Below are 25,216 nucleotides of genomic sequence, written 5' to 3' on the forward strand. Positions count from 1 at the left end.
TACCAGGCAGTGATGTTTCCGGTCAAGATGCTCTCTACAGCTCCTGAGTAGAAGGACTGGAGTATCTTCCCCGATACTCTGAACTTCCTTAACTGTCTCAGGTGGTAGAGGCGCTGCTTCGCTTTCTTTACTACTGTGTCTATGTGTGTTGACCATGTCAGATCCTCTGAGATGTGGACCCCCAGGTACTTGAAGCTGCTCACCCTGTCCACGGTAGCCCCGTTAATCATCAGTGGTGTGTGTGTCTCCTGCTGTCCTCTCCTATAATCCACGATCAGCTCCTTGGTTTTACCAATGTTCAGGAGCAGGCTGTTGTCCTGGCACCAACGTTCCAGTACCTCAACCTCCTCTCGGTAGGCCTTCTCGTCGTTGTCCGAGATCAGCCCCACCACCACCGTGTCGTCGGCGAACTTCACTATGGAGTTGGAGCTGAACTTGGCCACACAATCGTGTGTGTAGAGTGAGTACAGCAGGGGGCTTAGAACACAGCCCTGGGGGGACCCGATGCTCAGGGTGATGGTGTTGGAGGTCTGACCCCCCACCCTGACCGCCTGGGGTCTTTCACTCAGAAAGTCCAGTACCCAGGCGCTCAGGGCGGAGCTCAGACCTAGCTCGATCAGCTTGTCCACCAGTCTGGTGGGGACTATGGTGTTGAACGCTGAGCTGTAGTCAATGAACAACAGTCTCACATAGCCCCCCTTCTGACGGTCAAGGTGGGAGAGAGTGCTGTGCAGTACCTGGGAGACCGCGTCGTCAGTGGACCTGTTTGTCCTGTATGCAAATTGCATAGGGTCCATATCACTGGGGAGAGAGGCACAAATGTGGTCCTTGACCAGCCTCTCGAAACATTTCATGACCACAGAGGTGAGTGCCACCGGTCTGTAGTCATTTGGGCATGTTGGGGAGGGTTTCTTCGGTACAGGGATGATGGTAGACATCTTGAAGCAGGCAGGGACTACTGACTCCGCCAGGGATTGATTATATATGGCGGTGAACACCGGGGCAAGCTGGTTTGCACAGGACTTAAGTATGCGTCCTGTTATACCATCTGGACCCGCAGCCTTCCTGGTGTTCACCTGCATAAATGCTCTTCTCACACTGTGTTCCGACAACGAGAGAGCGCCCCCGCCCCCCCGCGGTTGCCCCCCCCCCTCCACAACAGCCGGTGCGCCAGTGGCGTCACTAGCCAGAGGGCTAGCGGCGACACTGTCTACACCGAACCGAGCGTAGAAGGAGTTGAGTTTGTCCGCGAGAGAGGCGTCGTCGCTCCCCATTTCATAATTATGTCTTCCTTTACTTCATTAACCAAACCTTTGTTATTTAATAATCCTACATTCAGTCTCCAAACTGTATTTCTCCGTCTACTTTTAAGATTCACTGTCAGATATATTGCGCTATGGTCTGATATGTCCGTCACCCCTATCCTGTATTCTTCTACCCTGTATCTGTCCCCTGTTGTCATGAGAAAATAGTCTATCCTTGAATATGTTGTGTGCGGATGTGTATAATGTGTGTATTCTCTATCTAGTGTGTGCATTGCTCTCCATATGTCCATGATTCCTAATTCTGCCATTTGTATATTCATATATTTGCTAATGTTTGTCCTCCATTTCTTTGTGCTTGTCATGTCTATGTCATAGTTCAGTACTACATTGAAATCACCTGTACAGATCAGGACCCCCCCCCTTCCAACGCTATGATATCAAAGACCGTTTCAAATAGATATTTCTCACTGTCTGGTGGAGCATACACATTCACTAGTGTCACCATTTGACCTTCCATTTCCCCCTTGACCATTACATACCTCCCCTCTTTATCCCTTATTTCCCTGATCATTTCAAACTTCACTGTGTTCTTAATTAGTATAGCTACTCCTCTTCTAAGGTTCTGTTTAAAAGAACTATAGAACAGATTTTCATACCTGAATCTCTTCAGCTTTTCATGTTCTTGTGATATTAGATGTGTTTCTTGTAAGAAGATGACCTGCGCCTCCTCTTTCTTAAGTTTCGCCATCACCTTACTCCTCTTGATCGGATTATTCATACCATTCACATTTAACGACATCATTTTTATACCCTTAACTTGTGTCATATTTCTTTTCCAATTGTTTTCCCATTCTACCCATGTCACATGAAATAATATTTGTGGTTGTAGCCTCTGCTATCTCCGTCTGATTTACATACATATAACCATAATTAACATTAACATCAACATTAACACTTGGAACTTCCATGGCAGTTGAGGGTCTCATTCGTGCCCCTCTTTCCCCCGTTGGTGGGTGGGGAGTAGTGGCTCTCCTAGTGAGAGGGCTCCCCTAGTGGCTATAAAAAGCGCACTATATATGTCCAACTCTTTCTGTGTGCGACCTGCTGCGAACCCCCGGTCATAAGCTCTGCATTAGTCACTTTCATGTTCCCGTCTAATTGTGTTATGCGACATGTGTACTCCTGTGTTACTTTAATGTCCGTCTCAATATATCTCTTGAATCCACATGTCCTTTTTTATCACTTTCGGTATAATTATCTCGCATGTGCTTTATCATCTTCTTCCTGCATAAGTCTTTTTCATGTTTTCACTTTCTTGTATTGTGTGCGTCATATGTATATCAGTCTAATGTGTCTTGAATCTCTATGCCCTTCTATTTTTGGTTTAATGATCTCGTATGTACTTTACCATCTTCTCATTGCATCAGTCCTTCTCATGTATACATTAACCTGTATTGTGTGTGTATTGTACTTATCCTCCCTTGGATCACCGTGTCCCCTCTCGTCTCCTCTCTGCCCCTCTTCTCCGTGTCTTTGCGTCCTCCTTCTCAGGTGATCTGCTTGTGCGGGAGCTTAGAGGACTGTATATAATTTTCACCTTAGGGGGTGTGGTAGGATGCCTTAACTCTTAAACTAATTGTACCAAATACACAACTGAGTGAATAACTTAAAATGGAGTCACCTAAACTAGAAAGAGCGAGGAAACTGTTTGAATCATAATGCCATTTATATAAGCAAAAAAGGGGAAAAAAGATACATACAAATATTGTTATCACGTTACACAATGCCTAATTAAATACTATCACTAAATTTAGATGGGCGCCCAAATAGTTCTATTAAAGTGTTCTGGCCAAACGTTGCCGCGGTTACCACAGTGTCAGAGGAACAATTCCCTCTGCAGTATGAGAGAGGTGGAGAGAGTTAGGAATCCTGGTGGTGAAAAGGAACCTGGATGGGTTCTGTAACGAGGAGTAGTAGACCGCTGCGTGGTGATGAGGGCGGGAAGACGCTGCCCGGTCCGATAGGCGCCACCAGTCTGCTCCTGCAGACCAGATGCTCCGCTGTGGTGGATCCGAGTGTCTCGCTCCGCTCCGTGGTGCTGCACGGCACACGCTGGTCCCCTCTGTACCACAGGCTACTGCTAGTGGCTAGTTGTGTCCTTTTACAGCGTCCCTTCGACACAGACCCTATCTAAATGTCCTCTGGTCTGTGCTATATATCGACTGATATGTCCAGTATAGAGCAGCTATCAAAGCATGAGCTGAAGCTACTTTAGGTATTAGCACCGAGCTAGCTAGCTTCGGCTAACTGTTAACGATAAATGGGGAATACTATAGTCCGCTGTAATGTGCTAATCCCAGACGTTTACTAAACATCGAATTAGCTGGTTACTAAAAACTCACTCTCTCTTGGTGGTATAATGTCCGCTTGGTAAGCAACTTTACATACTTGGTCACCGTCAAAACTATAACGTTACGAGAGCAACGCTGGAGGCACGTCTGTTCTCTAACATGTCCGGTCAAGTTCTACGTCAACAACACGTATCTTAGAGGAAGTGACGCACTTACGAGGGAACACTACCACCTCTGGCCCACTAGATGGCAGCACCGTCATATAACCTGAGATGCCATAAGTAGGCAGACAGTGTAACTTTATGTGGTAAATAAATAACTTAACTCCCACATATTAAACAGGTTGGTGAACTTAAAGGGGGATTATTTTAGGTATAATTTTACCTAATTGCAGACCCTTCAGCACAGCCGCCCCCTGATTTGCGGCGCTAATCAGTACTGAGGTCTGCTGAATGTCTAGTAGTCATTCAGGCTGGTCAGAGTCAGAGTCAGAGTACGGGGGTAGTCGGATCAGTCGAGCCACTGGTCTGTGGTATGTTCTTCCTCCGACATACACGATAGCCGAGCGGACTCTTCCGTCTTGCCCTTTTACCACACTCTTCACCCCTCCGGTGAGCCAGCGGGCTCGGGGTAGCGCCTGATCCACGATCATGACTGGGGTTCCTGGTTCTAGGTTGCCTCTTTCAGTGATCCACTTGCTGCAGCCTTGCAGCGATGGGAGATATTCGGTGGTGAACCTCTTCCAGAATTGGTCGGCTAAAGCCTGACTATACCTCCATTGCCTTCTGCCGATGATCTCGGTGGAGGCTTAGACCGCAAAGGGAAGGGCCGCTTCTCGCCGCCCTATCAAAAGGCTGTTGGGTGTTATGGGGTCGAGATCGGCCACGTCGTACCCCAGTGGCTTGGAATTCAGAATGGCTTCAATCTCCACCAGCACGGTGTTGAAGACCTCTGCCTTCGGAACCTGTCCTCTGAGCGCGGCTGCTAGAGCAGCCTTTACTGACTTGACCTCTCTCTCCCACGTTCCACCGAAGTGGGGTGCATTTGGAGGGTTGTAGGAGAAGGTGACCTGTTGGGAGGCCAGCTCGTCCCTCAACTTCTCACTCATCTGGTGGTAACTCTTGATGAGTTCAGCTTCTCCTCCCTTGAAGTTCGTCCCGTGATCAGACCATAAGGTATGGGGTCGCCCTCTCCTTCCAGTAAATCGACGGAATGACTGGAGGAAGCTGTCTGTTGTCATTTCAGCCAGCACCTCGAGATGGACGGCTCTCGTGGTGAGGCACTTGAAGATGATTCCCCATCTCTTAGCAGTTGCTCTCCCGATCTCCGCCTTGATGGTGAAGGGCCCGAAGCAGTCCATGCCCGTGTTGTGGAAGGGCGCTTCTTGGAGACGGAGGCGGCAGGACGGGAGGTCAGCCATTCGTGGCATGATGGGTTGGGCTCTGAGCTTCTGGCAGTCTGTGCATGACCGTTGGTAACGCCGCACAGCCTCCCGGCCGCGAAGTATCCAGAACCTTCTCCTGAGCTCCGCGAAGAGCCGCTCCGCTCCAGGGTGATACAATTTGGTGTCATAGTGACGAATCACCAAGTTAGTCACCGGATGCTTCGAGGGGAGTAGGATGGGGTGTTTGCTGTCCTCGGTGAGGCCCTGAGCCCGTCGTAGGCGGCCTCCGACACGTATGAGGTCTTTCTCGTCCAGTTCGGGGGCCAGTAGCCTCAGCTTGCTGTCTCTTGGTAGCTCCATCTTCCGTCCCAAACACGTCATCTCGATCTGGAAGACCTCCCGCTGCACCCTCTGCAGCAACATGATCTCAGCTGCAGCGTAGTCGTCGGCGCTGAGGGGGGTCAGGTCTCCGGGACCGGGGTTCCGGTGGTGGAAGGTACGTACTTGGAGCTCTTCTAGGGTCTGGCAATCCTCAACCTTGGGACCGTCGGTGTTTGAAGGGTCTTGGAGTCCGGTGAGGCCGCAGAAGATGGACTTCTTAAGTTCCACCTCTGCGTTCTCCAAGTTCGGAGGAGAAGGCCAGTCTTCTTCTGGCTTGCGTAGGTAGTCGGGTCCACGGTGGTAGAGGTTGGGACGTGCCAATTCCTCGAGGGTCGCACCTCTGGTGATCACGTCCGCCGGCCGCACTGAGCTCTATGCAGGCTCCAACGTAGAACGCTTCGTCAGGAAGCTTCCAAAGGAAAGGGAAGAGAGGTTCCGACGGGAACACGAGCGTCTCCACCCCCAACAGCCATTGTCTACCCTGATGGAGCTCTCAGAGTTCCTGAAGTCGGAGATGAGGCACATCCGCCTCCCCAAGCGGGAAGAGCCGAGAGGCAATGGACGCAGTGGACGAGACAAGTTCGACCGAACGGGGCGGCCCGTTAGGGTGCTGACCACCGTACATGAAACCACATCAAAGGACCACCATCGATTCAGATCCCCTTCACCTTCCCGTTCTCCTCTCCTCCTCCTCGTCCCCCGCCGACCCTGGTCCATCTCCTCGCTCTCTCCAGCCTCTGCAACAGCGTCGGTCTCTCGTCCTCCCCTCCCGGCACCTTCCATCCTCTTTGGTTCATGTCCCTCGTCGCTTCCCACACGTCGCCGTACACCTTTGCGCCTTCATAACAATGGACCTTCAGCGTGGTCATTGGCGATTGAAATCTGATTCCTCCTTCCTTCAGAGTTTTTTTTTTATCTGAACGTAGCTCCGACGCTTTACCGCCACCTCTGTTGCATAATCATGGTCAAAAGTTACTCTCTGTCCCTCCACCTCCATCTTCTTCTGCCAGGCTGCTCTAAGAATGTTCTCCTTGACCTCGAATTCCAAGAAATTGACTATAACTGCTCTCGGTGGCTTGTCCAACCACGGCTTCGGCGCCAGTGTCCTGTGTGCTCTTTGAATCCCTGTCTTGTCGAGGGCTGTCATCTTCAATTCTCTTCTAATTAGGCTGTCTACAAATTCATCAAGTCTCCTTCCATCCCCTCTTTCAGTCCCCTTCGTATGTTGTTTCTCCTCGACCTCCCCTCCAAGTCCATTAACTTTTCTCTCAACATGTTCTGTTGTTCGTCGCCTTTAGAATATCATGCATTTCTGTATTCCATTCCTCCGTTTCAGCAGTCCTTTCTTCCAACATCTTTCTTTCTCTTGTTCCTGGATTTTTCCATCCATTGCCACGAGTCCTTTATTCATTTCCCCTCTGAGCTCGTCCTGTCCCCTCTTCAACTCTTCCCTTAATCCATCGATGTTGCTTTGGATATTCTGCATGCTCGCCTGGTTAGCCATTGCGTTAGCTTGTATGCTAGTTTTTCGCTCATGATTAGCTGTCATGTTAGCCTGTTGGTTAGTCAACGCGCCAGCTTGTATGTTCTGCGTGTTGGTTTGTATGCTATTTTGTATAGCTTGGATAGCTTTTGCGTTAGCCTGTATGTCAGCCCGTAGTTCTTGTACGCTGGCCATCATGGTCGCTTGCATCTTCGCTACCCAGACGGGCTCCACGTTCTCCACACCTCTGCCCACCTGCGTCATGCTCGCCTGAGTTATCTCTTCCGCCCTTTCCTCGTGTAGAGATATTTCCTCCGGTGTTTGTACGTCCTCCGGGGTCCTCTTTCTCTCGCTCTTTCTCGTGGTCATCCTTCCTTTTCTCTTATATCTTTGAGTTATCATTTTTTATTTTGTTTTAGACAGTTTTACTTCCTTCTTTCGATGTTGTTTGACCGGGAGCTCTTTCAATGGTCGACTACCAAACCAAACCGGAAGTCCTGCTCTTGTTTTTAAGGCTGAATCTTTTCTCTGCCCCCTCTTTGGCACTTTTTGTGTTGTTGTAATTTATTGCGTGTTGACTGGTGAGTGTACTGTTGCTTTTTACATGTGTAACCGGTGTATGGGCTACTGTCTGAACAGGTCGCACTCGTAAATGAGACCTCGTCTGTATCTGGTTTATGAAGCTTTTATTGAGAATACGGCTCAATCGATTTGTATATTTTGACCTTGGCGTGTCACTGGTATAGAGACAAAGAGTGCATAACATAAAACTCTCCCAGTAACACCAGTGTACCACATCAGAGGGGGGGGTGGGGACACGGTGACGCACGTTCCCTGATGTGAAGCAAGCCACTGCGTTTGTCATAATATGTCCCCATAACCAGATATGTAACAATGCGCCCTTTCCTCTCTCCTCAGTACAGTAAATACACCCCGCCCCCCACCACAGGCCTCGGAAGCCCCATAATCCTCCCCGCTTGTGATGCCCTGTGGGCAGTAATGGAGGCACACAGCCCCACGTGAGTGGAGGCCCTTTCGCTTGCATACTCACTCTCACTGACTGTTTGGACGGCTGAGTTGCGTAATGGGCTCTATTGAACCATAGACTGGACTGACTTCGGGTGTTTGTGTGTGTGTGTGTGTGTGTGTGTGTGTGTGTGTGTGACGTGTGTGTGTGTGGACGGTGAATGTGTGTGAGAGAGTGTATGTGTATGTGTGTGGACGGTGAATGTGTGTGAGAGAGTGTATGTATGTGTGTGTGTGTGTGCGTACGTACGTGTGAGTGTAAGTGTGACTGCGTGCAATGTAGTTGAAAAGCATTTTGGATTGACATCAGTGAACATGAGAAGAGTTCCTGAAACCTGACAAACTACTAGGTTTTCTGGCTTGGAAACCAAAGGTGTGTGTGTGTGTGTGTGTGTGTGTGTGTCCATCTTTACATAAGCATGGATGAGTGGGCATCGTGGGCGTATGTGTGTGTGTATGTGTATGTGTAGGTGTGTGTGCGTCTTTACATAAGCATGCAAGAGTGGGAATCGTAGGAGTGAGTGTGCCTGCGTGCATGCAAGTGTGTGTGCATGCTTGTGCATCTTCACGTGGTAGTACTCGTACACACGTGACTCGGGCCTAAGACGACGAGCCGGTAGAAGCATGTAGTGCCAAGAGCGCAGCCCCAGAGTTCCAACGAGGAGGTCAAGTTTAAAGTATAGCTACACTAATTCTAGACCAATGACCACAGAAACATCCACGATTTATTTAACCCCTTTCAAAAGCACATCATTCGATTGACATTAAAGACTTACTTCTTTCGTATTTTTTGGAATGAATGTAACATGAACAGTAAAAACAGAACAGAAGCTCTGTTAGGCCGACGGTGGATCTGGTGTCCGTCACCCCTGACTGAATAACTGGGTTGGAATAGTGTTACCGTCTGCGGGTGTGGTGTTGCTGAACGGTGTGGAAAGAACGCCTGGCTGGCTACACAACACTAACAAGGGGGTCATTGATTCTTTGTCTGCGCTGCAGGGAAGGCTTGATTTGGGGGAAGCTTTAAAAGCTATCCTGTGTGAATTGTCTATGACTGACAGCGATCCATGGTCAGCAGCACAGAAGGCAGTCTTGGAGAGGGGAGAGGAAAGAGGGGGGGGGGGGGGGTGTCAGGTTACTATCTGCGTCCGACATGACATGATAGGCAGAGTTAGTATCACACTGATACACTCTTCATACGCTCTCTCTCCCTCTCTCTCTCTCTCTCTCTCTCTAATAGAGACATACTGACAAACTCCAAACTTACACATGATTCTCCTCCAGCCGCTAGCGTATATATGGGTCACGGAAAACGCACCGAGAAAAACCTTCACGGAGAGGAAGATTATCGAGCGGGCCGAGCGGCTAGCCTGAGGACAGCATCAGTCTCAATGTCGAGAGAGAGAGCCATCAACGCGGAGCAGCACGGTCCAAAAATAAAACAGTACCCTGGGACACCACTTGTCTAGCTCGCTCTCCCTCTCTCTCTCTCTCTCTCTCCCTCTCTCTCTCTCTCTCCCTCTCTCCCTCTCTCTCTCTCTCTGCCCTCCGCAGCTGTTTCATGCTCTCCCTGGCGTGCCATTCCAGCGTCAGACAGAGCGTTGGACTCTCTCCCAGCCAGACACCCACCACCACACATGATGGCACCAGCTGTGTCCCCCTCATAAAGACACACAAGGCAGGGTATCTGCAGGTTTCAACAAGTCACATTTAAGACCCTTTTAATACAACTTAGAGAAATATTTAATACAAATGTTCACAACCATACTAGCAAAAATAAAACACATAGCATCAATGAACTTGCGCACTGATTAAAATTCTTGCACGTTCCATACAAGCTCTCGCCAGACGCACCGAGCTCCCGGTAGCCCCTCAAAAAACTAAGCCACAATCTAGCGGCGGAGCGGGGTCGGGGTGTTGGTCCTGGGGGGTCCGGGGGTCCTGGGATGGGAAGGTGGGAGTGGGGGAGGAAATGTCTTTTGTGGTGTCTGTGATAATATAATTTGTTTTAATTTGTTCTGTATTTATTATTTTTGTTATTTCTATTGTTATTTCTATTGTCATTATTGTTATTGTTATTATTGTCCTGTGAAGTCCTGTTTATTATTATTATATTGTGTGTTGTTAGTTTATACTAAGTTTATATCCCACATCATTTTATTCAACCTCTTATACAGTCGTACAGCCCTGGCCTATATTTTATTTCTTTTTTTGTGATCAAATTTTCAAACATGAAACAACACAGTTCACAACATAACAACAATAATAATACATAAAAAGACACCAAAAACATCGACTCAACACTACAATGACTAGACAATAAATAAAACAGATTGTACAATTAACACCCTAAGCCCCCTCCCTCACCACCCATCACAGCCACGGTCCCCAACCCTCGAGAGCCCCAAGTCCGGTACCCCGGCGAGCCAGAGCATCATGCCTCTTTAACACCCCGACCCGCCGAGGGCCCGAACCAAGGGCCCCCCCCACCCCGAGCCTGTGACACTCCGACACAATCAAAAGGGGCCCAGAACACAAACATAATGGGTTTCCTGAACCCCCTCCATCTACAGGCCCGGCAGCCGCGAACCCCGACCCCGGGGGATCCGCAGTCCGGCGCCCCCACGAGCCAAAGCATCACGTCTCTTTAATGCCTCGACCCGCAGAGACCCCGAACCACGGCCCCCCCCAGTCCGAGCCCACAACCACCAGACCCACATCTAAAAGGGGGCCTAGAACATATACATAATAAAAAATACAATAGAAAACAAAAAGAAAAAAACAAGTGGACAATGGTGCCTATATTTTATTTCATAAATATATTATTCTATTGTGCTTAATTTAGCTCATATTTCATTTTACTTTACTCCACCACTTTATTGTATTATCTGTCTGATAATGTCTGTCCGCTAATGTCACACCAGTAATGTCCAAAGCTAATTCCTTGTATGTGTAAAGTATACTTGGCAATAAAGACCTTTCTGATTTCTGATTGTCATATATTATGTTTCATGTAAAAAATAAAAACCGACGACTTGTATACAATAACATTTAGTATATTTAATATATATTATCTCCTGACAGCCGGGCTGCCCCACCAAAAATGTAACCTGTGCAAATAAAATTTAAGACTTTTTAATACCCTTAATGCCATTCATTGAGAATTATGAATTGAATACTTTTAAGCCTTTTTAATACCCCGCAGATACCCTACACACGGTCTGGTCAACACTCACTATGTGTCCCACAGGTCTCTCCATTCATGCTGATGGATAGTCTATATTGGACTAGAATCGGGACAGGAATCAATGGGAGTCAATTAGCGAACATCAACCGGCCGGCTTGACGGAGCAGGTAATGAGGACTGGATTGCTGCTATTCTGTTCATGTTGGTGACTCGGAAATATATAACCTCCACCATGAGGCAGGATTTATCTCCCGCTAGGATAAGTGGCCAATGTTAAGCTCCCCTATAGCATACAATCCCTGTCTCCTGAGCCGTTCAGCCATTGTGTAGTGTGATGTGTGCCTGGTGCCAGTGTATGGCAGCCATTGAGCCTGCGTAGCCCAAGGTTGGGTGCTGCTACCAGTGGTGGTGAAGGAGGCAATTTCCACCCTACATTGTGGGGATCGCTTTGAGTGTTTAGAAAAACGCTATATAAATGCAATGAATTATTATTATTATTATTATTATTATTACAAAATGGCGGCACACATGTTCATAAATGCTACATAAATGGACATTACAACTTGTTTTTTCTTAGAAACGCCTTATTTTTATAACGTGATTTTTTTCTGTGGTTTATCTAAATACTAATTTGATGCTATGACTATGTGTTTATCGCTATGCTTCATCTCCCCTTTAAAGGTACTGTAGATATCGTTCAGCCACTAGATGTCGCACTAGAGCACCAGCGTTGTCATTATCCAATCGGGTGCATTCCGCACGGGGAAAGGGGAATTAGGGAGGGGATACAACAACACTCATTTTGGACCTGCCCACATTTTTTAAATGCTAAATTCATTCATCAATAAGTATTTGGGGGGGGAAAGCAACACTTTTATTTGGCACCTTTCTAAAAGCTCTGTGGATGTATTATTATCTTCTTTATTTATGATTACTCTACGTAAATGTTTTATCTATAGCACCTTCACATATACATATAAGATATTTCTAAAAACCTTTATTAATGGGTGTGTATGTGCAAGAGAGAGAGATATAGAGAGAGTGTGAAAGAAGAGAGTCAAGTAGAAACACAGACAGACAGCGAGAGTGGGAGTCGGAGAGAGAGACCGCGCGCGCGTGTGTGTGCATGTGCGTGTTTGTGTGTGTGTGCGTGTGTGTGTGTTAGGACAGCCTGACAGACAGAGGAAGATAATAGATAAAGGAACAGCGCAGGCTTGTTAATAATAACCTCATCCGTTCCACTCTGCCTGCACATGTTACACACATTACATGGTGCAGCAGCCGCGGCCAGCGACTGTCTCACTCAACACACGTGTGACTGTTAGCCCCGTGGTGTGTTGAATGTGTGAATGTTTATGTATAGCCAAGCCATTACTAACCAGCACATAACCAAAGGGGCTGAGTCTCTCCATGCAGACCTCGCTCCATTGGTCCGTGAAAAGGACATCTTTCAGCCTTTTGTTGATCATAGAGTTCACTTCCTGCAGCCTTGATGAAAGAACATCAACAACATACACAGCGGATCAATACGGAGCAGCGGATAATTGAGATAATGGAGTCACGTCATCGCTGAAGTATAATGAGGAATAATAAACGGAAATGAAACAGTTGGGAGGGGGAGAGACATCGGTAACTACATTCACATGCATTATTGACCATTTCTTTCATTGAAAAAAACAACAAAACCAACGAAAAAAATCAACAGGTAGAACTATAGAATGGTCGTCCTGCAAAAAACATATCAACAGGTAGAACTATAGAATGTTCCTCCTGCAAAAAACATATCAACAGGTAGAACTATAGAATGTTCCTCCTGCAAAAAAACATATCAACAGATAACCAGCTTCCCTCTCTCTGTTTTGACTGAGCAACAGCAGCCTGTATGTTGTTTTTAACACTATGTGGACCGTCCACGTATATATACGGGTTTCGGTGCCATGCGTTGTGGACCAGAGCCACGTATATAGCCGTGGCAAGTTGTTATTGTTTTATTCCATACTTATAACGCTATTAACGTCCGTGATCGAGATGCATGACCTACCCACATATTTGATTTTCGAAACATGCAATACCGGCCAGATCCGCTTAGGGGCGCCATCGCTCCACTGCAGTATCATTGAGGGGATTAAAAAATAAAATAAAAATTACAGTCTGTGGGCGGATCATATGAACCTCGATTCCAAACGAAGACCCTCCATCTTTGATCACGTTACCGAACGCATATTTCAGCCTGGAATAATGGGATTTATGATTAGCCAATGGACATATCGATCTACCAGAATCCGATGCCTAATGAAGAAATGCTGCCGGCGATCACATGGCCTGACGGTAGGATACTATTCCCCCAAATTACAGCTGGATTGGACATTGTTTTAAAACCTAATGTGATAGATCACTGACATTGGCTACCTGAACGCACACTCTATTGCTAATCAATAATACTAATCGGCGTTCCCCGCCGCCCCCATTTCATCCATAGATGCTCTGTAATAGTCCGGATGCTACGCAGTTTGTTTTATTTCATTCGTATATATACAGCAGAAATGGCGTTTGATATAACGGCGCCAACGTTTAGCCTATTATCTAGCTTCCTGGAAAAAAGACGAGATGAAAAGCGTGATAAACCTTATATTCACGACCCTATAAAATGACAAGAACCAACCGATGGATTTTTTTTTTCTTTAAGCCATTATGAAGGCACGGTTTATGCACTCAAGTGACAATGAGAATGGACAGATAGCAATACTATAAATTATATATATAGCTCTTAGAAAGTACATCGGTTTGTAAACAAACCTCTGTCCTCTGAGGCATAAATCGCCGCAAGAGTGTGGTCGCCAAAGTGTTAATAGATAGGCAAGAGTTATGATGATGATTATTAATCTCCCCAGAAATGGGAGGGTTTCTATGGCTTATTGTGTTTTTTTGTTTGACATCTAAATGTACCATTTGATGCGCCTGGTTTACAAGATACACTACACCACTAAGATACCCATGTACATGTTGAAATACTTCCCAAAGGTCAGTGAATTCCACGACCACAACACCAGAGGGAGTTCCACAAATCATGTTCAACCCAGATTCGGCTCAAACAAGGGACTAAACACGTTTCGCAATTATGCCACAATAATGTGGAACGCCCTACCCACAGCCATAAAATAATGTGAATCCCTACCCTCCTTCAAAACCACTCTCAAAGAGCACCTATGGGTGGCTGCAATTAGAAACTGGCCCCGGTAAATGTCCAAATCCCCCCCCCCCCCCCCCACCTACCCACCCAAACCCCTCCAATGTACAGTTTCTTCCCCTTCGGATGTATATATTTTTCTTGTGATCTTTTTTTTTAACACATTACTGTATATTTGTATGTCATAAATGTCCTGATGAATTGAAAATGGAGGACCCTGATGGAAACAAGACGAAAGACTTTTTCTGGTCTGCATCCTCGTAGCAGTTGTTTGTATTGAGCCGTACTGCACATATCTGTTAATAAAGTTTTCAATCAATCAATCAACCAATGGCCCTGTGTTTAGCAATCTGAGTCTGCACCCTGTGCTTAGCAATCTGAGTCTCAGTCTAGTCAGTGAATGGGGTAACATATGGGAGTAAGGACGGCTCTTTAACACGTTGAGTGCCACATCACGCTTTTCTCGGGTTTACGATAGTTACGTTGAAAGCCACGTCACGGCTTTTCTCGGATTTTTTTTTTTTAGCGATCTGAAATCATATTGCATCACGCGAGCCTACCCTAGCCCAGTGGTTCCCAAAGTCAGGGTCGCGACCCAAAGGTGGGCCGCGAGCAGCCACGGGAGGGCCGCGAGATGATTTCCAAAAAAAAAATAAAAAAAATTGTCAGGCCACTGAACTTAGAAGCAGGCCAGGACAGTGTTTCTAGTTGTATTCTAAAATTCTATTCTATTGTATTCTAAAATGTGACTATATGGTTTTATATTAACTTAATAAATAAACAAATTAAAAATCTACTTATTCCAATGAACATTTCAAACTAAATAACAGATTATGCACATAAAACGCTGAAAACAACCGAAGCAACAATAGTATTTTAATGAGGCTATTATTATTATCATTATTATTTTGCAACAAGTTAGCCCTTTCATAAATAGCACATATAAATGAATAACTAACTTGAACTAACTTAATAGGATTGAAGTGATATTAGGGCGGCTAGGTGGCGTAGTGGGCAAGGCACTCGCCACCAATGTGGAAACGCTGGGTTCGCGTGTTCGAATCCAGCTCTCCACATTGTTTTCAGTTTGGCTGGTCGTCCGTACTAATACAATTGGCAGTATTAGAGGGTGGGAAACTGATGGGTGGGGATCGGGCGCTGTGGACAGCGACTCCTACAGGTCGGTTGGTGCGCCTGCGCAGTAGAATCAGGAAGTGTCGGGGGCAGCGTGAGCCTCCCACGCGTTACTCCTCGCCACTGAGAGATCGAGCTGCGCAGGTGAAAAGATGCGACTGCTGTTACCTCAAGTACCGGAGGGGACTTGTGCTATGTATGACTTAGTCCACATTGCAGCCGGCTTGTGGGAGGCAAGAAACAGCGTTCGTGACAGGGGAGGGTTGAATTGGATGATACGAAATTGGGATGGGAGAAAATATAGAAAATGGGAGAAAAAGTGGATTAAAAAAAAAGGATTGAAGTGATATTTGTCTTAATAAATCGGTCGCCTGGCAAAAAAAAAGAAAAAAAAAGCCTGACGATTTGCATTGGGCCGCGGCTCTCTGACGCCTTATTTTCTGGGTCCCGGCCTGAAAAGTTTGGGAACCCCTGCCCTAGCCTACCCAGGGGCCGCCGGCGATCAGATGTGGAAAAAAGCGCCCCTATCGTCTCCCAGATGGTAAATCACCCTTTTGGAATGGACTCAATGAAAATGGATGGGGGGAAAAAAATATTCCAGTCCACATTTTCCAGTCCACTGATGCAGCCGGAGTTACCAGAGTTCATTCTGGATCCTCTGAGCCGCGGCAAGCATCGGTTATACTGTACACACGTTGGATCAATATACTTATTGATTTTTTTCGAATGGTGATCAGGAATTGGAATATACCATTTGGATACCATCTGATGTCAGGTAAGGAATCTATGTTATCAGTGTTAGGATAATCAGACTCGTTTTCGAGGAGATATAAGCTTTTTTGTGATATGTGCTCTATCTGTTTCACTGTAAAATCCATGAGGAAATGAAAGCAGCTATTATCAGCGTGCGGCTCGAACGTGCGTGCGTGCACGTATACTATTGATCATCTAGCGTTTATTTGAAAACGATTCATAAATAGGCTGACAAATATCAACGTTCTGGAATATTCCAGTAAAAGGCGATTATCACAGAATGGGCTGTTTTTCACCTGAAAACGGGTGCTTTTCAAAATGCTCTCAAACGGAAATGAAGCGATAAAAAAACAATCTGCCTTGACAACACTGACTGGAAAATGATTCTTTGATAAGCGACGGGCAGATTAGACACATAGCCATAATTTAAAACATAGATTAGGCGATATTAACGTTAACATTGGGAGTGGACCGTGGCATTCAAGGGGGTAAAAAGGAAAACACGGCGTGGCACTCAAAGTGTTAACCAGGTGTTTCATAATCAGAGTATGAGACTTAGTATGTAAGAGAGTTATTGTAGCTACACTGGGTTAATATGTTTACATCTTTTGTCACATTTACCATTTACATGCAACAACCCCAAAACCCAAGAGCAGAATTCTCCATGCATGTAAATGTAGCCAAACTGTTGTTCAACAGCCCTAACGACAAGCAATGGTTGTCTCGTTGTCTGCTGTGGGAATGTGGGACAAATGAACTTGGATGGAAGACTTGGCTTCTATGTGGACATAACTGGTGCTGTAGTCTGCCAGCACCACCACCACTAATGATTTACATTAGGGATGAGCGTGAATAATTGATTACTTGAGTACTCGCCGTTTCAACTGAACTTGTGGTTTGGGTGTTTTATTTTTATTTTAAAATTTTCTTTATTTGGTTACCACCGAATTCTTTTGCCACTGAAACAGAAATCTCGCTCTGAACTCCCGCTAGGTGTGAGTTGTTGCAGGAAGACAACAACTGGAAGCTGTGGAGCATAGAGAACTAATATCCTTTTCTTTGCTAACGGTTACCAGTTACCTAGCTTAGCGGTATCTAAAATATAAAAACAGCTGTTCGTGTTTGTGTATTTACAAAAAAATTTGCCCACTTTGCGTAGCATCCATAGACTAGTATTATACGGACATGCCGTTCCATGAGCCGAGAGACCTGTTGCAGACAGAGTGGAGGTAATGTAATTATTACAAATGGTAACTGACTGTTTTGACCCACAAGCTTCAGGGTATATTGCTGTGCATCGTTATGTCCGTGGAGCGAGACATAATAAAACCGGCTGTGTGTGTGAGACGCAATATCTCGTTATTGCTGCTGCAACGCTCTTTAAGATGCATTCTAGGAATAGATTTAGCACTAGTCGAGTAATTCATGTGAGTACTCCATCTGGGAAGAGATGTGCCCATCCCTAATATACATATACATATAAATATACATATATAATATACATTTATTTATTATTTTATATACATGTCTGTGTTTCCACCACCACCACCAAACACTCACCCAATGATATACATGTCTGTGTTTCCATCGCCCACATTCAGCCCCAGCAAGGCTGTCATGTCGTCCGGTGGCATGGCGGAGCCCACGTTCCATGTGATTATGTGAACCCTGTTGAGAAGAATGAATGTTGTACTTTATATCATGACATACATAAACATATAATATAATGACATGTCAGTGCCAATAGAGGAACATGATCGGCTGAAAGGCAATCCAAACACGCCGATATTGTGACAAATCTCTAGGATCTCGGCACACAAATATATTATAGTGTTCGAATGGCAAACATAACAGTCAGTATGACATTTGACATAAATTCTGAGATGAGCAGAAATGTCTGTAGCCATTCCATCTTTACACAACCAAATACTAGTTGGCGATCTGTGTTGCCTTTCAATGACGTAGATGTTAGCAGTGTTTAACACTTAAAGATGACGTCTTTCAAACGTGGTACCATTGTATGAATTAAGGCAGTATAACACTTGAGGTTGTGGTAACGAGCAGCGCTGGCGTGATTCTTCATGGACCTCAGCTGTGGCTCAGGACTGTGACCAAGTGACAGCTGTGATGTATTGACCACAATATATTCCCTCTCCTTCTTCAACTGCTTATTAAAGTTTTAGTAGGGTCTGCTCTTGTATTGTATTTGACACTGTATAAATGTATATTTATTGGCACTTTCAGTTCAGAGTTCAGTTCAGAGTTTTTATTTGCCACATGGAATAATACAATCATAGTTTCTTCATTAAAAAATCATAAATAGCCATTCCATGGACAAAAGGAGCAGGAAGAAGAATAAATCTTATAATTACCTGCCCCTTATTCCTAAACTAACATGTATTTTCTTAATGGTCGGCGTATAACCTTATTTACACAAATAATCATTTATACCATTATAAAAGAAACACAATCCACAGTTAAACAAGATAAATTTAAATAATAATAATAATGATAAAGAATAAAGAAGAAAAGAAAGAGAAGAGAAAAAAAAAAGATCACTATTCAGATCACATTTTGATTTTCATACTGACTAAATATTTTTTTTTTATACATTTTTTTGAATTGATAAACACTGTTACATCCCTTAAGCTCGCTATGGAGAGAATTCCATAACTTTACACCAATAACTGAAGGACACATCTGTTTAAGTGTGGTACGTGCAAACTGATGTTTAAAATTGTATTTTCTCCTACTAAACTCACTTTCTAAATGAAAAAGATTTTGTAGTTTTTCTGGCAGTGTATTATTTCTTGCCCTAAACATAATTAACATTGTTTGAAACTTAACCATGTCTTCAAGTTTAATTATTCTAGATTTAATAAATAATATATTTGTGTGTTCTCGATAACTCACTTTATGTGTGATTCGTACAGCCCTCTTCTGTAGTATATATAATGGTTTTATATTTGTCCCATAAGTATTCCCCCATACTTCAACACAATAACTGATATAAGGTGAGATGAGTGAGCAGTAGAGTGTTCTCATTGCCTCATACTCTAACACATCCGTTACTTTATTCATAACAAAAATACTCTTGGACATCTTTTTTTTAACGTGTGCTATGTGCGATTTCCATGTTAATTTATCATCCATAATCACACCAAGAAAACGAAATTCATTAACTCTCTCTATATCAGCTCCATCTATGGTCAGTACTATATTTTCATCTAGTTTTCGATTGCCAAAAATCATAAATTTAGTTTTTTTCAGATTCAGTGATAGCTTATTTACATCAAACCATTTCTTTAGCTTTGTCATTTCATACACAATATATTCAGCTAGTTCCTTTAAATTATTTCCAGAACAAAAAAAATTTGTATCATCAGCAAACAAGACAAACTGTAATAGTTTTGAAACATCACAAATATCATTAATATATAAAAGAAAGAGTTTGGGCCCCAAAACCGAACCTTGCGGTACCCCACATTCAATCTTCATGAGCTCAGATTTGACATCTGCCAACTGCACATATTGTTGCCTATTGTGGAGATAACTACTCAACCATTCAAGAACCATTCCTCTCACACCATATGAACGTAATTTAGAAATGAGAAATTAGAATATTATGATCTAAGGTATCAAATGCCTTTTTTAAATCAATAAACACCCCTATTGTTAATTTCCTTTTATCTGTTGCTATTGTTATTTCTTCAATAATATTCATTAAGGCAGTCGCTGTTGATCTGTTTTGCCTAAAGCCATACTGGCTTTCGCTCAGCAGTTTGTTCTTTTCCACAAAACCATCTAACTTATGCGAAAACAGTTTTTCAAGCACTTTCGAGAACTGTGAGAGCAATGACACTGGTCTATAGTTAGTGAAGCTGTGCTTATCTCCTACTTTGTAAAGTGGGATCACTTTTGCTACCTTCATCCTGTCTGGAAAAATACCTGTCTGAAAAGAAAGATTACAAATATAACAGAGAGGTTTGATTATACAATCAATTGTCTTCTTCACTATAATCATATCTATCCCATCACTGTCAATGGATGTCTTATTCTTTGACTTTAATACAATGGACATGATTTCTGCTTCACTGACATTTCCTAAAAACATAGACTGCAGTACTTTACTATCTCCTCTCCATCCTTCCTGTAATGGTTCATCGTGTTTTTGAATGGCATCTGCCAAATTTGGCCCCACATTCACAAAAAAAGAGTTGAATTCATTAACCACCTCATTCATGTTTTTTATAGTCTTACTATTACTAATGAAATGGCTAGGCATTTTTATGGATGCTGATTTATTTCCCATTACCTTATTTAGAATGTCCCATGTGCCCTTTATATTATTTTTATTTTCGCCTAACAATCTATTGTAATAATCTTTCTTGGCCCGTCTCATAATGAATACTAACTTATTCTTATACACTTTGTATTTAGTTTCAGCAGCCTTTTTTCTACATTTGATCAAATCTCTATACAGTTTGTTTTTCTTTTTATATGCATTCTATAACCCCTTTGTTATCCATGGTTTTCTATTGTCATTACTTCTTTGTTTATGTTGAACCATTGGGCAGTGCCTATCGTAAAGTGTCCGATAGATATCCAAAAAAGTATTGTAAGCAGCATTGACGTCTTCTACATAGACCCCCTTCCATTCCTCATTCAAAAGATCATTCCTGAACATGTTTACAGCATCATCCCTTCTTAACCTTTTATATCTGTACCCATCCTCCTCCTTTGTTCTCTTCAATTGACAATCAAAAGTAACAAAAACAGGTAAGTGGTCACTTATATCATTTATGACTAATCCACTTATGATGTTATCCTTAAAGCTATTAATAAAAATATTATCTATTAATGTAGCAGAGGTTTCTGTTATTCTACTTGGCTTGCTGATCAGTGGATATAACCCTCTTCCATACAATAATTCAAGAAAATCTGCTGAAGCCTTGTGCTTAGAAACCTTTAGTAGGTCAATATTATAATCTCCACAAATAATAAATGTCTTATTTCCGTTTACCCTACTCAACAAATCATCCAATGTATCTGTAAATGTTTCTATCTTTGACCCAGGTCTCCTGTATATACAAGTAACAATTATATTGCTTATTTTTTCCATTTCGATTTCCACCGTTAAACATTCCATTATGTCATCAATAGCCATTGTCATATATCCAACTGGTTTACAAAAAGTGCCACACCTCCTGCTTTCTTACTTGTTCTGTTTATATGATATAGTTCATACCCGTCAATGTGGAAATCAACACCCCTTTCATCCTCCAACCATGTCTCCGATAAGGCTATCAGCTTAAACTTGCCTTTAAGAGTATTCAAATAATCATTAATCTTATCAAAGTTTTTGTAGAGGCTTCTACAGTTGAAATGTATTAACGAAAATGTGTTATCTAATACTATACATTCACTAAATTGTTCCCCAGTATAATAATTACAATTGGCTTCAATGGAATTAAACACATGTCTTTCTGGGTCGATATCACATTCAAAGTCTTGTATTTTATCGTCACATAAATATTCGTCTGTTGATTCTGTCATATTTCATGGAATATATATATATATATATATATATATATATTCTTTAAACCTACAATGTGTAAGATTTATTTTTGCTAGAATTTTGCTCCAAGACATTATCTTAATGTGGATTAGGGCTGCTTTATTATTGCAAAAATCATAATCACTATTATTTTGGTCAATATTGAGATCACGATTATTTAATAACACGATTACTCGTTGACTTTGGAAACATCATTAGAAAACTGTAACTCACATCTTGATATCACAATTTGACATCTATTTTTTAAATCAAAATTAAAATAAAATATATTTGGCATTATTCTCTTCTTCTTCTTGCTCATGAATGATCATCTTTGTCTTCAACACAGTTGTTGTTGTTGTTGTTGTTGTTGTTGTTGTTGTTGTTGTTGTTGTTGTTGTTGTTAAGTTACTGTGATGTACAGGAATGTTGAAGCTAAATAATATAAACAATCTAAAAAAAATAGCTGTCCAAGCTTGACTAGGGCACTGAATACACCAGGGCCGGCCTTGTAACCACAAAGCATCCAGGATACATCTGTGAGAGTAAACTAGACTAGAGCATGGCTATATACAATGCAAGAATCTTGAATTTAGACAAAAACATTTAGAATTATGATTCACAATATATATAAAAACAATATAACAATAACAATATAATTCCAAGCACTTGTCAGCCCACATTTCTTTGAGATCGGTCTTCATTTGCAGAGGCATAAACACAGCGTAACCTTTAGATCATAGTAGTATATATTCATATTCATTATCCAGTAGTTGTGCTGGGTTTAATTATTCTCCACTGACTGAGAGTTAATGGTTACATCTAGTTGAGACATGCTACCATTGTCTACACAAGCAAAATGACAAATATTTTCAACACAAGACCGACTTCCTTGATGCTACAGTACTTCTGTTTCACCAACATAGAGACATAGATCACAGGACTCACCTGAAGTCTTCCACAGTCTGCGGGGCCTGTGTGTCTGCAGTGCCTGCTACAGAAAAGGCCCTCTGCGCGTGTGGGGTGAGGTGGGGTGGCAGAGACCTGACGGGGGGCGGCTGGGGAACCGACGCGGCCCTGACCGAGATGTGGCCCCGGGCCGTCCCCGGATGATGGACCGGGCCTTTAGGTCCGTCCTTCACATGGTCCTCAGTGTGGACCGGGCCTTTAGGTCCATCCCTCACATTGTTCTCATCGAGCTCTCCGGGGTGGGGTCCGCCTGCCGCGGAGCGTAGAGGCTCGGGACGGCTGGTGGCGGCGGTAGCTGGCACGGACTGGTCCTGGTCGGCCGCCGGTGTTACCTCGGGTCTGGGCTCACAGACGTCCACAGAGCCCTCTACTCTGGGGGTTCTCTGTGGCCGCCGGGGCCTGGAGGAAGCTGCGGGCTGGGGGTCAGAGGGCTGGGTATCAGGGCGCGCTGCGGGCTGGGGGTCAGAGGGCTGGGGGTCAGAGGGCTGGGTATCAGGGCGCGCTGCGGGCTGGGGGTCAGAGGGCTGGGGGTCAGAGGGCTGGGTATCAGGGCACGCTGCGGGCTGGGGGTCAGAGGGCTGGGGGTCAGAGGGCTGGGTATCAGGGCGCGCTGCGGGCTGGGGGTCAGAGGGCTGGGGGTCAGAGGGCTGGGTATCAGGGCACGCTGCGGGCTGGGGGTCAGAGGGCTGGGGGTCAGAGGGCTGGGTATCAGGGCACGCTGCGGGCTGGGGGTCAGAGGGCTGGGGGTCAGAGGGCTGGGGGTCAGGGGCCTCTGTATCTGCCGCTGGTGCTACAGATGGCTCGTCAGTCTGTCGCTGGCTTTGCCTCTGGGTCTGTGGTTCCATTTCCCCAAATGTCTACGAGAATGAAAACAACAATAATGTCTATTAGGGTGAGGGCGGCTAGGTGGTGTAGTGGGCAAGGCACTCGCCACCAGTGTGGAGACGCTAGGATTCGCGTGTTCGAATCCAGCTCTCCACATTGTTTTCAGTTTAGCTGGTCGTTCGCAGTAATACACATTGGCCGTATTACGGGGAGGGAAAACTGAAGGGTGGGGATCGAACGTTGTGAACAAGCGACTCCTACAAGTCGGTTGGTGCGCCTGCGCAGTAGAATCAGGAAGTGTCGGGGGCAGCGTGAGCCTCCCACGCGTTACTCCTCGACACTGAGAGATCGAGCTGCGCAGGTGAAAAGATGCGACTGCTGTTACCTCAAGTACCGGAGGGGACTTGTGCTATGTATGACTTAGTCCACATTGCAGCCGGCTTGTGGGAGGCAAGAAACAGCGTTCGTGACAGGGGAGGGTTGAATTGGATGATACGAAATTGGGATGGGAGAAAATATAGAAAAATGGGAGAAAAAGTGGATCAAAAAAAAAAAAATGTCTATTAGGGTCATGTTTTCAACAGCATCAAGCATCGCTTTCACGAGTGACTACAGTACATTTTGGCTGAAGACAATGGGGTTGTCATGACTTCCCGTTGACTCAGCAGAATAATGCGATTGTGGTTGTTCAGTGATTCTGTTCAGATTCTCTCTCTCCGCTCTAAAGGAGTGTGGGCTTCAGCAGCTTGGCAACGGCCCAGCAGCCTGCCTTCTTGTGGACAGAAACCCGCTAATTAAGTTCTCCAGAAGGAGAGGATGAGAGCGGAGGGAGGGGAGACATGAAGAAAGCTAAATGTACTGGAGGAATGCCAATGGGTGAGGAGGGAGAGAGTAAACACTGGAGGGAGAGAGAGACCTCCAGCATGTCTTAACACTGGAGGGAGAGAGAGACCTGCAGCATAGTTAACACCTGGTTAACGAGTCAGGTGTCCCCCTGCTCCACCCCCCTCTCTATGGCGAGCTGCTAGGGCTGGACTTCTGGACTTGAACTATGCTGCACTGTATCCATGTCCCCTACCACTACCACTGCACTCTACTGTCTTATTGTTGTCTCACTGTTCTGTCCTGTTTTGCACTTATTTATTTATCATTATTATTATTTTGTTGTTCCTATTTGTGAATAATCATGCACTGAAATGTCAAATCACGTTCCATTTGTACCTGTACAATATGGTGAATAAAGTAATCTGAATCTGAATCTGAATCTGAATGTCTTAACACTGGAGGGAGAGAGAGACCTACAGTGTGTGTGTGTGTGTGTGTGTGTGTGTGTGTGTGTGTGTGTGTGTGTGTGTGTGTGTGTGTGTTAATACTGGAGGGAGAGAGACATACAGCTTGTCTTAACACTAGAGGGAGAGATACCTACATTGTGTGGGTTAATACTGGAGGGAGGGAGAGACCTGCAGCTTGTAATACTGGAGGGAGGGAGAGACCTGCAGCTTGTAACACTGGAGGGAGAGAGATACCTACAGCTTGTAACACTGGGGGGAGAGAGACCGGCAGCGTGTAACAGTGGAGGGAGGGAGAGACCTGCAGCGTGTAGCACTGGAGAGAGAGACATGCAGCGTGTAACACTGGGGGGAGATAGAGAGACCTACAGCGTGTAACACTGGAGAGAGAGAGACCTACATTGTGTGGGTTAATACTGGAGGGA

The 25,216-nt window shown here is 44.6% G+C and overlaps 1 protein-coding gene across 1 annotated transcript in view; it reads right to left on the reverse strand.

The window, feature by feature from the left end:
• The window catches only part of inpp5jb (inositol polyphosphate-5-phosphatase Jb), a gene marked incomplete at its 5' end in the record, with an annotated part of 59,392 nt that extends 35,870 nt beyond the window's left edge, over positions 1-23,522 (reverse strand). The window contains 3 exons of the mRNA XM_084323087.1: positions 12,457-12,565; positions 17,712-17,819; positions 22,657-23,522. Of these exons, the coding sequence (XP_084179213.1) occupies positions 12,457-12,565; positions 17,712-17,819; positions 22,657-23,522 (1,083 nt within the window). The remainder of the gene's footprint in view (positions 1-12,456; positions 12,566-17,711; positions 17,820-22,656) is intronic.
• Between the last annotated feature and the right edge of the window lie 1,694 nt (positions 23,523-25,216).

Source organism: Notolepis coatsorum (genome assembly GCF_963971535.1).
Source record: "Notolepis coatsorum genome assembly, chromosome: 10".
Classification (NCBI taxonomy): Eukaryota; Metazoa; Chordata; class Actinopteri; order Aulopiformes; family Paralepididae; genus Notolepis; species Notolepis coatsorum.